General features: G+C 42.2%; 2 protein-coding genes across 2 annotated transcripts; one reads left to right on the top strand and one right to left on the bottom strand.

Annotated features, from left to right (window-relative positions):
• Positions 1 to 490: 490 nt before the first annotated feature.
• rcvrn2 (recoverin 2) lies at positions 491 to 4,163 on the bottom strand. Its single transcript, XM_028979931.1, has 3 exons — positions 3,559 to 4,163; positions 1,332 to 1,443; positions 491 to 1,231 (listed from the first exon to the last, which is right to left on the bottom strand). The coding sequence occupies exons 1-3, from the start codon at positions 3,937 to 3,939 to the stop codon at positions 1,146 to 1,148; spliced, it is 579 nt and encodes a 192-aa protein (XP_028835764.1). The 5' UTR covers positions 3,940 to 4,163; the 3' UTR covers positions 491 to 1,145.
• A 6,205-nt stretch (positions 4,164 to 10,368) lies between these two features.
• fdps (farnesyl diphosphate synthase (farnesyl pyrophosphate synthetase, dimethylallyltranstransferase, geranyltranstransferase)) lies at positions 10,369 to 15,018 on the top strand. The gene is made up of 10 exons (XM_028980801.1): positions 10,369 to 10,559; positions 10,765 to 10,920; positions 11,799 to 11,939; positions 12,231 to 12,311; positions 12,818 to 12,940; positions 13,188 to 13,276; positions 13,372 to 13,444; positions 13,564 to 13,641; positions 14,287 to 14,421; positions 14,490 to 15,018. The coding sequence occupies exons 1-10, from the start codon at positions 10,557 to 10,559 to the stop codon at positions 14,688 to 14,690; spliced, it is 1,080 nt and encodes a 359-aa protein (XP_028836634.1). The 5' UTR covers positions 10,369 to 10,556; the 3' UTR covers positions 14,691 to 15,018.
• Positions 15,019 to 15,072: the final 54 nt, after the last annotated feature.

Below are 15,072 nucleotides of genomic sequence, written 5' to 3'. Positions count from 1 at the left end.
CTGCAGAATTTCCCTTTTAACTGCTGTCATCTGTTACGGGACAATAGTAAAGCTGAAACCACAAACTGACAAAGGAAAGTTCCAGTCGTGGAGATTGCAGTAATGATTATTCAAGATTAGAAGTCGGTTGGAGGGGGTGTGGGCAGTGGAGATTTTTTATTTTTTACACCAAATTGGAGATTACCCAGAGTAATCCAGTTGGACGCAGAGCAGGATGAAAGTGGAAAGCACAAGATTATGAAACATCACTCACACACACGAACCACATGAACACATATGCTGCACATCTTTACATGCATTCATCCAACACATTCATCTGCACTGTGGATAATACTGCAGATGCAGAATCATATGGCCCAAGATGTCTGGATTATGTGTCAATATTGTCACAAACATGTACAAAATTCACACACTGCAATACAGGGATCTTGAAATTAATTTGTCAGGACCCTCAAATCACCGCCTGCAGTACACACACAGACAAGAAATGTATAATTTCTCACAAAACTTTATTCCGCATGACAGTTATTTGTTCAAAAAAATAATATTTGTTGCAAAAAGAAAACGGCACAGACTCTATTACATTTACCAAATGATCTACTTTGGAACACTTTGTAAACCCTTTCAATGAGTATGGTTTTCTTTTTTCTCTGATTTCATTGATAGATTAAATAGATTCACCTTGTTTTAATACTGACATTTTTGAAAATTTTACGTCAATTACAATTCTAAGAAATTCCGTCAATGTTTACTACCCAAAAAATAGTAGAGTTGTTGTCTCACATGCTATACTGCCTTTTAAAATCTCCATTATAGAGGAACAAGATATTTGAGCCCCTCTCCACACACATACATACACACAAATTTAAATATCATTAAGAATCTTCTGCTTTGGCTTGTGTGGCGATTGACCAGTCAGGCAGAGCTACACAGTCCCTTGCATGCAATGGTAACTAGTTCAGATGTATGTGTTCAGAAGAGGGTTTTAGAGTGATATTTACATATTATGGATGTGTTAAGATAAAAGCTCTTTATCAGATGACGAGAAAGAAGACAGTAAGTGTAGGAAGTGGGCAAAGAGAGGTCATGGGGAGGAATTAAACTGAAAGGAGAGCATAGAGATAAAAGAAGATGGAGAGAGACGCTTATTTCACTGGCTCGTACTGAATGAGGCGCAGAGCACTGTCGTTTTCCATCACTCCTTGGATGAATTCACCTTCCGCCAGTCGCTCTGAAGAACAGAATAACAAAGGGAATTTAGAAAGAATATGAAAAGCAGCACAAAGGTATGAAAAATGTACACTTGCTGTCCAGGAGCTGTGAATAGCTACCGTTGTCCTTCTTATTGAAAAAGGACCAGAGCTTCTCCGCTCTCTTCTCTGGTGTATTTTCATCCTTTGGAAGCTTTGATACCTCATCTTTCGGGATCAGCTTAAATATAGCCTGGAAAAAAATAGAACAATGGTTATAATATATTATTTAGACCTTAACATGAGCCATGAGGATTTCACATTTACAACTATGCCGTTTATCAGATGCCCTTATTCAGAGCAGCATACAATCAGCAGTTACAGGGACAGTTCTCCTGGAGACACTCAGGGTTAAGTGTCTTGCTCGGAGACACAGTAAGGTTTGAGTAGTTTTGGTCTTCTGGTTGGCTACTACCAGCCATTACTTCATTTATGGGCGATGATGATGGAAGCAATCATCTGCATGTGGCTCTACCATTTGCTGTTTATCCTACAACATGAACTTTGCATTAAACTCCTTTCACCACTCTTAGGAGGCAGTAAGACAGACTCTCTAATTGGGATGATCCCCCCAGATTAATTAATTATGGTGATCTAATGTTCTGGCAGGTAACAATTGGTCAAACATGGTTCCTAGTTTGGTTTTGACCCACATTGAGGGCTATTTTAATCTGTCTGAAAGATGTAGTAAATTAGTAGTTTTGACCTTCAGTCCTTAACACACTGGAAAGAACGCTCCTTTATCACAAGAAGTCTTCATAAATCTTCATGATCAACAGCTGTTTAGTTGGATTGCTGCTATTTTCTTTGTATTTGTGTCATGTTTAGAAAGAAACAATGATTTCCTTAAAAAAAATCAGCCGTTTGTCCATAAAAGGCCATCTTTAAAGGCCATCTTCAGTGTGTGAGCAACATGGACAGATCAAGAATAAGGATAGTCTGATGCTTAAAGACAGATTAACGTAGATTAGTGACGGGGCCAAGCTGCCAACAAAACAAAGTGTCCTCTCTCACTCTGGCTATTAGATCAGTCTTGACTGGCCAAGTAAATGTCTTTTACTGTCACTCATCAACTGCACACTTTCAATATCAACAGACTTTCTTCTTTAACCTACAGGCCCAGGTCCAGGTGGATTAACCTGGATTTGCCCACACAAAGACTCACGAACATAGAAGATACTTCCTGGCACACAACATACAACTGACATACAACATGATTATGCCTGACTGGTCTTGGTATTAGCAAAAACTGAAATGCCAGTATGCCATAATGATGGGAAAATACCATGTTGGGGGCTTCAGATGATTCATGTCAAAAGAAACAAGAATGTGGTTTAAAAGAATGGATTCATGCATGTTAGGGATTTTGTCTTTTGCTCAGGAGACTTTCAGAACATGTCCTTCATGTTAAATACATTAGAAATGTCTGAGCATGTCAGTCTGTAGACATTACATAGACAGATACATACTTCAATGATTCCAAAAGGAAATTCAGGACTCATGCCAAATATCTGATATTAAAATACAATCCAGTTGTTGTACTTGAAAAGTGGTCTTGTGTTTCTTGTGTCTCAAATCATTATTTGCACATAGCATACTGTAATTCTTCTGCTCCTTGCACAGTTAATATATATTCACAACTGCACACACTTAAGCCTTCACAATTTGTTTTATTTGTATTATATTAAACTCTTTTATTAATATAAAACTCTAAAGATGTATGTGGACAGCTAAGAAAAAAATCTTCTACAAGAAGAATTTCATTGCACAGAGAAATGTCATTTCTTCTGTACGTATGACGATAAACGCTTGGAATAGTTGAATTACCTTTTCTTTTTCGCATTACATGTGGCCTGGGTGAAGGGGTAAACTTCTCCTGTTATTAGCTGCCAGAAGGTCATTACGGCTCTTCTGTTTTCATTCCCAGTCAGACATGTGTGCGACCACTAGAGCGGGTATTTTAGGAACTCTGTGTAAGTGTATTGTCTCCAAGATTAACCATTAATAGGATAGATTACAGGGATCGGTGCTTCCACTGGCCAGTAGCTATAAAATCTGCTTGTTTCAATACTAAAAAAGGCTCAACCTAAGTGTGAGAGAGGCTTTCGCAGAAAGGTGGGCATTATGTTCATGAAAGAGAGCGTGTCTTCACACCCAACTGAATAGTTCATCAGGGAGCTACACTGGGTGCTACATTAATATTACATTACATTACAATATATTTCATTTCAAGCAGCATACTATGTCGAGGAATATTTTCAGTCATATTTTCAATGAATGTGTTATTGAATGAAGCTTTTGCACTCACTTGGCAGATTTCTGTCACTTCTGACTTGGTAATGTAGCCGTTTTTGTCCACGTCGAAAAGCGAGAAAGCCCACTCTAGTTTCCGCTCTGTCCTCCCGCCAGAGGTCATGTGCAAGGCAATGATATACTCCTTGAAGTCCAGTGTTCCATCATCATTGGTGTCAAAGGATCGAAATACATGCTGTGCATATGTCTTTGCATCGCTGTCTGGAAAAAAGCGGGTGTAGATGTTCTCAAACTCCTCTGGTGAGATTCGACCAGATGGGCACTGCTTCTGGAAGTTCTCGTACCACTGCGACAGCTCGTTTTGAGAGAATTTGGTGGTTAGCTTGAGATCCTCCAAGATCTCCTTTGACATTGCACTGCTCTTTGCATTGCCCATCCTGTGCTATTGCTCTTGGGCAGTTGACTCCCTCTGTCACTGTCCTCTTCTGTCTTTCTTCTAAAAAGCACTCTCAGGTTAGATTGCTAAAATGCGTGCTTCAGAATCTTCTGCTCCTGCTTGAGGCCAGAGCTTCACCAAGATGGACGTCAAGATTGACAATGGAAACAGGAGGAAGCTGCAAAGAGCTGTTGTGTTGTGAGAATATGAAGCCTTGAGGTGTGATTTGGAGGGAAGTCTTAAAGGCTCATGACGACGAGCACGGGGGTTGGCTGATGGAGAGAGAATACCTTGAAGGCGGAGGGTGGGGTATACTTAGGTTGCTACCTTTAACGGCTGGGTTAAGTCTGTTAAGAAAGGATTTAAACTGGCTGAGCCCCTGAGCCACAAATTAACCCCTCTACCTGAATGCCCCATTTATCTCCGTGTCAACCAAGTCAATAATCAATAATTAATGAAATAGCGAAACCTGTCACATATGGCATGGCTGGTCATGACATTTTTTTATTATTTATGGCATGTTGAGGGGACATGTGACAATACTCTAGTATTTATTTATGATGAGAAGTGCGCACTCTGTTTTTAAAAATGATGTGGATTTATTAGCCATGTCCTTAAGTAACACTATTAGATGCATTTAAAGATAATTAGGATAATGGTCTCACAGATATATAGTCTTTCTGTCATGTGCTAGACACTTGTTTTTTTTTTTTTCTATGAATTAGCATTAACATTTGAACATATGATATAAATGAAAAACATTGTGAAAGTATTTCATAATTTAAATATAAGACATCTGAAACATAGCCTTACATCAATAGGTATGTGTAATATATTTCTGAGCTTTAAAGTTATAGCACTACCGTAGTTAACAGAATGTAAGTTTATACACGTATTGTATGCTGATCCATTTGATTACTTTTGGTGTAATTAATAAGAGTGCATGCTCACCAAATAGGTTTAGCTGATTGGTGGCTAACCCACCATCTGTCTGATTCTTTTCTAGGAACCATTTTACCCACCACCTTTCAGCCCCGTGTTGACTTCAATTCAATCAGTGTGATTATTGCACTCTGTTGCTGACCTTTAAAGGTCGTCTCTGAAAACATCTTATCGTGTAATTTAGAGTTCTATTCTTACATGTTCATTTGTCATATCTGAGTAATTTAATCTCTCATCTTTGAGGAAACTTTAAAGTCATTTGAAAGTGAAGTGATTGTCATTGTAAAACACTGCAGCACAGCACACAGTGAAGAAATGTGTCCTCTGCTTTTAACCATCACCCTGAGTGAGCAGTGGGCGGCCATGACAGGCGCCCGGGGAGCAGTGTGTGGGGACGGTGCTTTGCTCAGTAGCACCTCAGTGGCACCTTGGCGGCTGTGGCAACCTTCTGATTACAGGCCTGCTTCCTTAGCCGCTAGGCCACCAGGAGCCAGCCAGGAGTCGAGCCTAGACTCTTCTGATCTTGCCTCAAAAACGCATTTAAGGTGGTGTTGGCCACACACTTACCTATGAAAACTAAGACCACAAAGACACAGGTTCAAACTCCACTTACTACCATTGTGTCCCTGTAACTACAGATTATAAGTCACTCTGGGCCTTTAGTGAAAAACAAAGACTTTATGTACAATGTCCTGGTGCTGACCTGTTGATAAGATCTCATACAAGCCCATTTAAGTCCCAGCACAGGTTCATCTGTCTGGCATGTAATCCTCTGCCTTTACCTAAAATACAGATTCATAGTTTCTTGAATCACACAAACTAGTTCCCGTGTCACTTTAGGTCACAGGAGTGCCACTCCACTCCACCACTGGCTAGTGTCACTGTCTCAGAAATCTGCTGACCTCACATACACCTCCAAAACCAATAAACTGACATGCGTGATTTCGATCGAAAGAGCAGTTAAATTATTCTGTTTACAGGTTATCTTTTACAGACCTGACTATATCATTCATGTGAAGTATGTTAAAATAAGTGAAACAGGTTAACTGTCATGTGGATTACCAGTCTAATAATAGTCCATCTTTGGTTTTAAATGATATTAAGACAACCCTGCATTGTTAGTTAAGGTGTGTTTCAAATGCAAATACTATTTTTGGATTGTGATTATTTTTATTTACAGATTGATTCATGCCTATGTAATTTGGTTCTATGGATCCTAATAAAATAGAATGAAATAGGATTTGACATTTACAAAGATTATTAACATTTCAGTGTTGTTTTGTCTTTGGGAATCCCAGATGTTGGTGGCTTGTGTGCTTATAACTTTTCAATTTAAAAAGAGCTTTTCTCTCATTTTGTCTCTCCCCTTTTAACCCAGAGATGTATTTTCCTAATATCTGTTGAGTTTATGGTACATCTCCTTGAGAGAGGGATTTTCTCGGAGCTATAAATGGGCGGGGGAAACACAAGTCTATTAGATTAGCCAGGTGAGCCAATTACGGCAGCCCATGGACAAAAAGCCTCCTGCATTCATCCCGCGACCTGTGCTCCCTGCCTCACGGCCCGTCAGCGCTGTACTTAGGTGAATTAGATCCACCTCAAAGCTGATGTCCAGCAGAGGTCTCTTCCCATTAGACCTATTGATCTGTTACCTGAAAACAATGTTTATTTGCTGAAATGTCACATGTTTGTCTGAGAGACTTTATGACTACATCAGGGGCAGTGGTGGCCTAGCGGTTAAGGAAGCGGCCCTGTAATCAGAAGGTTGCCGGTTCGATTCCCGATCCGCCAAGGTGCCACTGAGGTGCCACTGAGCAAAAGCACCGTCCCCACACACTGCTCCCCGGGCGCCTGTCATGGCTGCCCACTGCTCACTCAGGGTGATGGGTTAAATGCAGAGGACAAATTTCACTGTGTGCATCGTGTGCTGTGCTGCTGTGTATCACATGTGACAATCACTTCACTTTAGGTAGTACAGTCACTTCGTAATATCTGACTGACTCTATGGCTTTTAGACACTTGGCACAAAAGAATGTAAAGGTTCAAACATAATCAAGATGATATTTGAGACTGAAATTATTTGAACAGGTTTCAGCAGTCAATGTCTACGACAGGTCCTTCAAGGTATCATGGGGAGGTGAGACATCTGTCCTCTCTAGGGTAACCACAGGGGTTCCACAAGGCTCTGTCCTTGGCCCCCTTCTATTCTCAATATACACTCTCTCACTTGGTCACATCATCCAATCACATGGCTTCTCCTATCACTCCTATGCTGATGACACCCAGCTCTATCTGTCATTCCCACCAGAAGATGCTACTATAGCAACAAAAATTTCGGCCTGCCTCTCAGACATATCGGCATGGATGTCTGAGCGACACCTCCAACTCAACCTATCCAAAACCGAGATTCTGATCTTTCCGGGCAACAATTCTCCTCAGCAAAACCTTTCAATTCAAATTGGATCGCTATTGTTAACACCCACGGCATCTGCAAAAAGCCTTGGGGTTTGGATAGATAACAAACTGAGTTTGAACCATCATGTTGCTGCGATCTCCAGATCCTGCAGGTTCACTCTCTACAACATTCGCAAGATTCGGCCTTTTCTCTCACAACAGGCTACGCAGCTCCTCGTCCAGGCAATGGTCATCTCCAAACTCGACTACTGTAACTCTCTCCTGGCTGGAGCCTCTGCAGTCACCATAAAACCACTCCAGATGGTCCAAAATATGGCAGCCCGCCTCATCTTCAATCAGCCAAAATACACCCATGTTACACCTCTCCTTACCTCCCTCCACTGGCTCCCGGTAGCTGCTCGCATTGAGTTCAAATCCTTGATGCTTGCCTACAGGGCTATAAATGGAACTGCGCCCTCCTACATCAACACACTACTACCTAGATACACTCCTACACGCTCTCTCAGATCGGCAAACGAAAGGAGACTAAAAATTCCTTCTTCACGGGGTCTCCGATTCCAATCATGTCTGTTCTCCGTTGTTGTCCCTGGCTGGTGGAACAACCTGCCCTCCTCCACACGACTAGCCGAGACTATCACCACTTTTAAGAAGAAGGTGAAAACCCTCTTATTCCAAAAATATTACAGACAAATTTAACACATACACATGCATACACATTTAACAAACAAATACAAAATGTATAAATACATTATAATTTTTCTTAGTCTAGCACCCAACACTCTCCGAGCATGTTCTTCAATGACAAGTCTAAGCCTTATCAGGGCTCTTAGTTTGTATACTTGATATTCTATAGAAATCGAACGAGAATTGCTGGTGTCTTCCCATTGTAAGTCGCTTTGGATAAAAGCGTCTGCCAAATAAAGTAAAGTAAATGTTCGTGAACATAGCGTTTGTCACATATGTGTATTTGCAATTTACAATTCCAAAAAAATCTGGCTTTTAACGCAGGGAAAGCTTTTCCGAACAGAAAAGTTTAAGTGAAAAAGTTTCAAAACAAAACAAATCCCCCAGCCAGACACGTCTGGGAGGGAGCCGGGAAGAAGGAGGCACAGGAGGAAGGGAGTGGGTACTAGATAAATATGAGCTAATGGGCCATAATGACGCTTAATGACAGATGTGGCTTTCCTACGGTACAAAGAACGATGGAAACAAACAAATGATAACAATAATAAAAACAAAAACGCCCACCATCTTAGAAGACTCTGTGGTGACGCACTTAATAAAAAGGCCAGAGTTTGGGTTTGGAAGTTCTGACTCTCCCCGCTCCTCACTTCAGCAGAGGACGCTCAGGATACACGTCAAGAAGTCTTTTTTGGTTCGATTTTGTTTGACCATGTCAATAGTTTAAAGATGTTTTTTTGATGATATATATCAGTTTGATTCCACAGGTAAGCATGACCCTATTTATTTGACAATTAAATGATCATTTTATCCTCATCACCACTCTGAGACACGCGAACACTGCACTTGTAAATAAAACAGAAAAATATGCAGCTTATTTCAGCCAATGTCCTATATAGATTATTATCTGTATTTTTTGTCTATCAGGGCCCACTAGCTGCCTCCAACAAACAGAAGTACCAGAGGACACTGGGAAAACCAACGCCAGGAGGAGAAGTTTACAGTGTAAGGACCGGCAGAGACCCGGTGGAAAAGGATTCTGGCACTTTTGCATTTGCACTGAAGTTATAATCAATTCTAACTCAACAAATCATCACTTCCTTTTGAATAAAATCAGCGATATTAAGAACATACACCAACGTCAACTGGATTTTCTCTTCATGGTTCAGTTTTTAATTCATTTTAAACTCTAAATGGAAGCTCTTGACCCATCAGCTCTGCCTGAACCCTCCACGGCTGTGACATTTGACCCAAAATCTGAGACTGTGACTTTCCCAAGTGGAGTTGTGTCTGTGGCGGGAGTCACTGTTGTCACAGGAGGTGCAGAGCTATCGTGGGGTTCCTGCATTCTGGCTTTTGGTGTGTGGGGAACACTGATTGGACTGAGCATGCTTGCAGTGGGCCTGTGGGACTATTCGCTGTTGGAAGAAAGCCGAATCTCCAACCTGCTGGCTCTGGGGTTGGTGGTTTTGGCTATTAGTTCAGCCATGGTGGGAGGAGTTATTGGGTGCAGACTGTGTAATAGAACATCAAACCAAGAGAGCGATGAAGGCAGGGTGGTGTTGGTGGGTGAGAGGGGGCGGAGGGTTATCAAGACAGTCACTGTATAAACCCAGACTAAATACTCACTCCTCATTTCCTCTTCATTACGCTCATTATTCAGTCATGGATTCATTTGTACAGTTTCAAATAAAGATACACAAAGACTCATCTACATTGACTAATGCATTGTGCAGTGAGATTGCATGACTGAACAGTGACGTTTTGTCCCCATCTACTGTTCAAAACGTGAATTGTGATAAGTAGATTTTGTCTTGAATTTCAATTTAAATCTAGATTATGTGTGTGTTTGTGTTTTCTAACTCAATTGCACATATTTTGGAAATGGAAACAAAATGGTTTTATGTAAAATAAATATACACTTGTAGATATTTTCTTGTTTCTATGATGGTTGATATGGTTAGTAATGGTCAGTTTTATTACATAATTCACCAACTTTTAATACAGCTGCATTGTTTAGCTTTTAGCTTCTCCTAAAACATGCGAGGACACGAGTTGACCGAAACAAAAATGTATGCTCATATTTTCTTTCCCGTGCATGAAGTCAAACGCATCTACAAAGGTCCGTGTTAACACAACTACGAAGAGAACAGAATTTCCAGAGTTGCCCGGGACAGAAGAGATTTAATCATGAATATTCATCAGACTGGGTCGCGCAGAACGTCGCTGCCGCCCCAACATCAGATGGTTCCTCACGCAAACCCCGCCCTCGCCACGTCTCCATTGGTCAGACGCCGGTTTCGTCCCATCCTCGTTCGATGGCACTAGCGAATGGCGGCGCTCAATGTCATATGGACTCTTTGACGTCACGCCAGTCGGAGACTGCCGCAAAGGACTGTGGTACTTGTTGTTTACCGGCGACCCGTTGCCGTCCTCTGCTCCTGTGAAGAAACTACGAGGCTCAGAAGCCCACCCGCTAATGTGGGCTGTCGCACAGTCTGCGGGACAGGTAAAACCGCCGCGGAGGGAGTTGGACGGGATCGTTCGGTTCTTTTCTGGCGGACCAGGTGCAGTAAATAATGGTAAGTCGGTACCCATCGCGTTCCGTTCCGCAGCGCTTGCCACTGCTCGCGTCTTTGTGGAAACGTTAGCTGAAGAAACGCCTGTACTCGGCGGTCGTGATCTTAAATGTCAGGTTAATGTCAGTTCCTTGTGCCGCCTTTGCTATAATAAATGTCAGAAGTTTGCTTCTTTAATCGCCCGGTCGCACCGTGTCGGTTCCTGCAGGGTGACCGGCGCTGCAGTAACGGGGTCCACCGTGAGGAGGCCGCGCAGTCCGACGCGCAGCTCTTCGATCGCCAGTTTAAGGAGCTGGTGATGGAGCTGACCGAGCAGGACTTCACCGACCCCGTCCTCGCCGATGCGCTCGGGAGACTCCGAGAGGTGAGTAATAATAAAGCTCATTTGGTGATGTGCTGCACTGTGACAGTAGCGAAACTCGTTACAGGAACTGGAAAAGTGTAAACATGTAATACACACAAATGTATATTGGCAATAATTTAATTTGGTTTGCAGACATTTGAAACACGGTTACCTCTCGCGATGTAAATGTTTTACTCATTTTTATGAAATTCAAATTATTCACATAACCCTATGGATGGGATGGTAGTAGCCTAGTGAGTAACACACTCACCTATGAACCAGAAGACCCAGGTTCAAATCCCACCTACTACCATCGTGTCCCTGAGCAAGACACTTAACCCTGAGTGTCTCCAGTGGGGGACTGTCCCTGTAACTACTGGATAAGGGCGTCTGATAAATGCTGTAAATGTAAATAACCCAGACATTCAAAGATCTGTTAATATATGTTATATTGAATAGTGCATCAGGCTTAAATAAATATTTGTACAATGCACCACATTTTAACTCTTAGTACTGGCTGTCATATATTAAACTGAACAGCATTCATGTAGCTTTTAGACCAGAGACATTGTACTTTACTTTACTTTGCAGACGGTTTTATCCAAGTGAGACTAGTTTTCTGTGTCCTGTGCATCACATGGCAAGTTTTCAAACTGCTTGTATGGCTTTTGTCATAACTTTATATTGAACTACACGGTAGTAAAGCACACTTGTTCATAGTTCTGACCACTAGTTACGGGGATAATGTAACTTGTCTTATCAAAATGTAGCGTGCATATAGAGAATCGTCCTCTAGAGAACTCCGGGTTTGAGTTTATGACAAAATAACTTGCAGGTGGATTTGCGTTAACTGGAGCACAACTGAGTCCCTTTTCACCCCCATCTTCCACTTTTGTAAGGTATTACTCTACAATGCCCCTGGTGGCAAGAGGAACCGAGGCCTGTCTGTGATTGGTTCCCTCCGAGAGCTTGTCCCTCCCTCTAAGCTAACACCCGAGGAGCAACAACGGGCCCTCTTGGTCGGATGGTGCATAGAACTGGTAAAATGGCTTCTATCATACACAACCTTTTAATTCAAGTTGTTTAGCACTTGCCCAGAGACTCAGTTAGCTGTTCAGAGTTGTGTCTCTTTGAATAACCAAATTTAATTACAAATTGCAGATGTTCATATGTTCATTGGCCAATGTTATTCATTTTTTTATTTCATAAGTTTTGGTTTTGACTTCCCAGATGAGACACATTTTTGGACTTTTGCAGATTGCAATATTGAGGTTCACCCCGCAGATTTGACCTTTGTCCACGATTGTCTCTGTTTTTGTGTTTTGTTTCAGCTTCAAGCATTTTTCCTGGTGGCTGATGACATCATGGACGCCTCCCAGACACGCAGAGGGCAGCCATGTTGGTATAAGCGGGTAAAAAGAAACGGTTCTGTGTTCAGTCGTATCCAAGCAGCTTCAAACCTGCGGTTAGAAATGGACCAAGAACAAATAAACCTCTGCCTCTCCATGTTAACTGGCCAGGGAGAGTAGATCGTGTTATACCACTCAGATTGTCAAAAATCTCCTTTCTCTCCAACTTTAAGAACATTTACATTTACAGCATTTACCAGACGCCCTTATCCAGAGCGACTTACATTCAGTAGTTACAGGGACAGTCCCCCCCTTGAGCAATTTTAGGGTTAAGTGTCTTGCTCAGGGACACGATGGTGGTAAGTGGGATTTGAACCTGAGTGTGTTTCCCACTAGGCTACTACCACCCGAACGTTATCTAGTTCTGTCCCTAGACTGGAGATGTACAAAAACAGAATATAATCCGCATGAGCGTCCTGCTCAGCAGACAGCGTGTAGCAGAGTGTCGTTGTCATCAGTCTAAACAGCGAAATGAAAGCTCTCCACTCTTTTGATTTCTTTTGTGTCAGGAGGGCATTGGTCTGGACGCCATCAATGATGCATTTCTGTTAGAAGGGGCAATTTATCGCCTTCTGCGCAGGCACTGCAGAGGGCAGCCCTACTATGTCAATCTGCTGGAACTGTTCACAGAGGTACAAAAACCCACAGAAATACTTCAAAACTGCCTTCATGTTTAATAGTGTTGATTTTTGGTACTTTTGTGATAAGAGAGTTCTGCGTTAATAGCATTATTATACAACATTATTATGAAATGTTTCCTTGCATTGTGATTTCATTGCTGCATCATAGTACCTTCCTATATACTGATTCAATTTCACGAACTGAGTGCCTGCAGTAAAATGTGCCATACTGTTTCAAACCAAATTGTGTCTTCTGCAGACCTCATTTCAGACAGAGTTGGGTCAGGCTCTTGACCTGATGACTGCACCCCCTCATAAAATAGACCTTAACCGCTTCACTGTGGAGAGGTAAGAAGGGACGGCCACACTAATTACCAAGTCCACCAGCTTCCAGAGCCAGAGAACAAGCTTCAATTATATTAATGAGGCATTTTTTGTCTCAGGTACAAAGCCATTGTAAAGTACAAGACTGCATTCTACTCTTTCTACCTCCCTGTGGCTGCCGCTATGTACATGGTGTGTAATTTTTGATAATACTAATGTATTATTAATGAATAATATAATAGAACTTTGTACCTTGTGTACTACTTACATTTATGTGTAATGTGTTTTTTTCTCATGCTTAACACTCACAGGCAGGAATTAAAAATGAAGCTGAACATAAAAATGCAAAAACCATCTTACTAGAGATGGGAGAATTCTTTCAGATACAGGTAACTACCCTAATTTATCTGGTATGCAGTGATGTGTGTGTTTTTTACTGATTTTAGCACAGGATGTGGGCTGCCCCGTAATCAGAAGGTTGCCGGTTCGAATCCCCAGTGTCCCCACACACTGCTCCCCGGGCACCTGTCATGGTGCCCACTGCTCACCAAGGGTGATGGTTAAAAGCAGAGGACACATTTCACTGTGTCACCCTGTGCTGCGCTGCAGTGTATCACAATGACATTCACTTCACTTTCACTTTAATTTAATTCAACAATTAAAAGTATATTATTATAATCCAGTATTTATCAGAGAAGGATGTACTGCTGCTGGGTGTTTGCATCTACTGCATGCAATGATGCAATATGATCAGGACGCATTATTTATAGCATATATAAAATATATCTACCATGATGATGTACAGCCTGAGAGCCATATAATATAAAGATGTAATTACATTTACAGCATTTATCAGACGCCTTTAGTGACTTAAAATCAGTAGTTACAGGGACAGTCCCCCCTTGGAGACACTCAGGGTTCAGTGTCTTGCTCAGGGACACGATGGTTTGAACCTGGGTCTTCTGGTTCATAGGCGAGTGGGTTACCCGCTAGGCTACTAGCACCCTAATTAAATGGAGGACTCCTGTGTCTAGGACGACTATCTGGATTGCTATGGTGATCCAGCCATAACAGGAAAGATTGGCACTGACATTCAAGACAACAAGTGCAGCTGGCTGGTGGTGACGGCGCTGGGGGTCATGAATGGCGAACAGAGGACGGAGCTGGAGGTGAGCGTGGAGATGTGCAACGCGTAACAATGGCTCACTGTGTTTAACTCCTGCCTCCACCCTGTCAGGCGTGTTACGGACGCAGCGACGCAGAGAGCGTGGAGCGGGTCAAAGCGCTGTACGACACCTTGGACATGCCGGTCCGGTACCTCCAGTACGAAGAGGAGAGCTACCAGCGTCTGCAGAAACTGATTGAGTGCCACGCCCAGAACCTTCCCCACACGGTCTTCCTTAACTTTGCCAAGAAGATTTACAAGCGGAACAAGTAAAGGACAATTGTAAGGGACGCTCCCTGCTGACGGACCTGGGACGGATGTAGTAGTATCGTGTACTGATGCACGTGTATATCTGATAAATGTCACTTCAGGTTTTAAATAAAAGAATCTGAGCTGAGCGTGTATTATGCCGAGTGCTGCTGCTCTCATTCTGGAGTCGTGAGAGACCTTCTCTCCATCAGCTGTTGACTGTCAGGACGCAGCAGCTAGAATTTAGCTGTTTTAGCTGAAATTGAAAAGATTCTTTGCCATGATAGTTTTCTTAGTGAAAAGTCCAGGAAAGCTGTGTGAGAATGTGGAATAAATACAGCGATTGGAAGGATTACTGCGTGTCCTGTTCCTGTACTGCGGTTTGAATGAATATGTAGATGATAAA

Source organism: Denticeps clupeoides, chromosome 5 (assembly GCF_900700375.1).
Source record: "Denticeps clupeoides chromosome 5, fDenClu1.1, whole genome shotgun sequence".
NCBI lineage: Eukaryota > Metazoa > Chordata > Actinopteri > Clupeiformes > Denticipitidae > Denticeps > Denticeps clupeoides.
The sequence above is the reverse complement of the archived record's forward strand: the minus strand, read 5'-3'. Positions and strand labels throughout refer to the sequence as shown.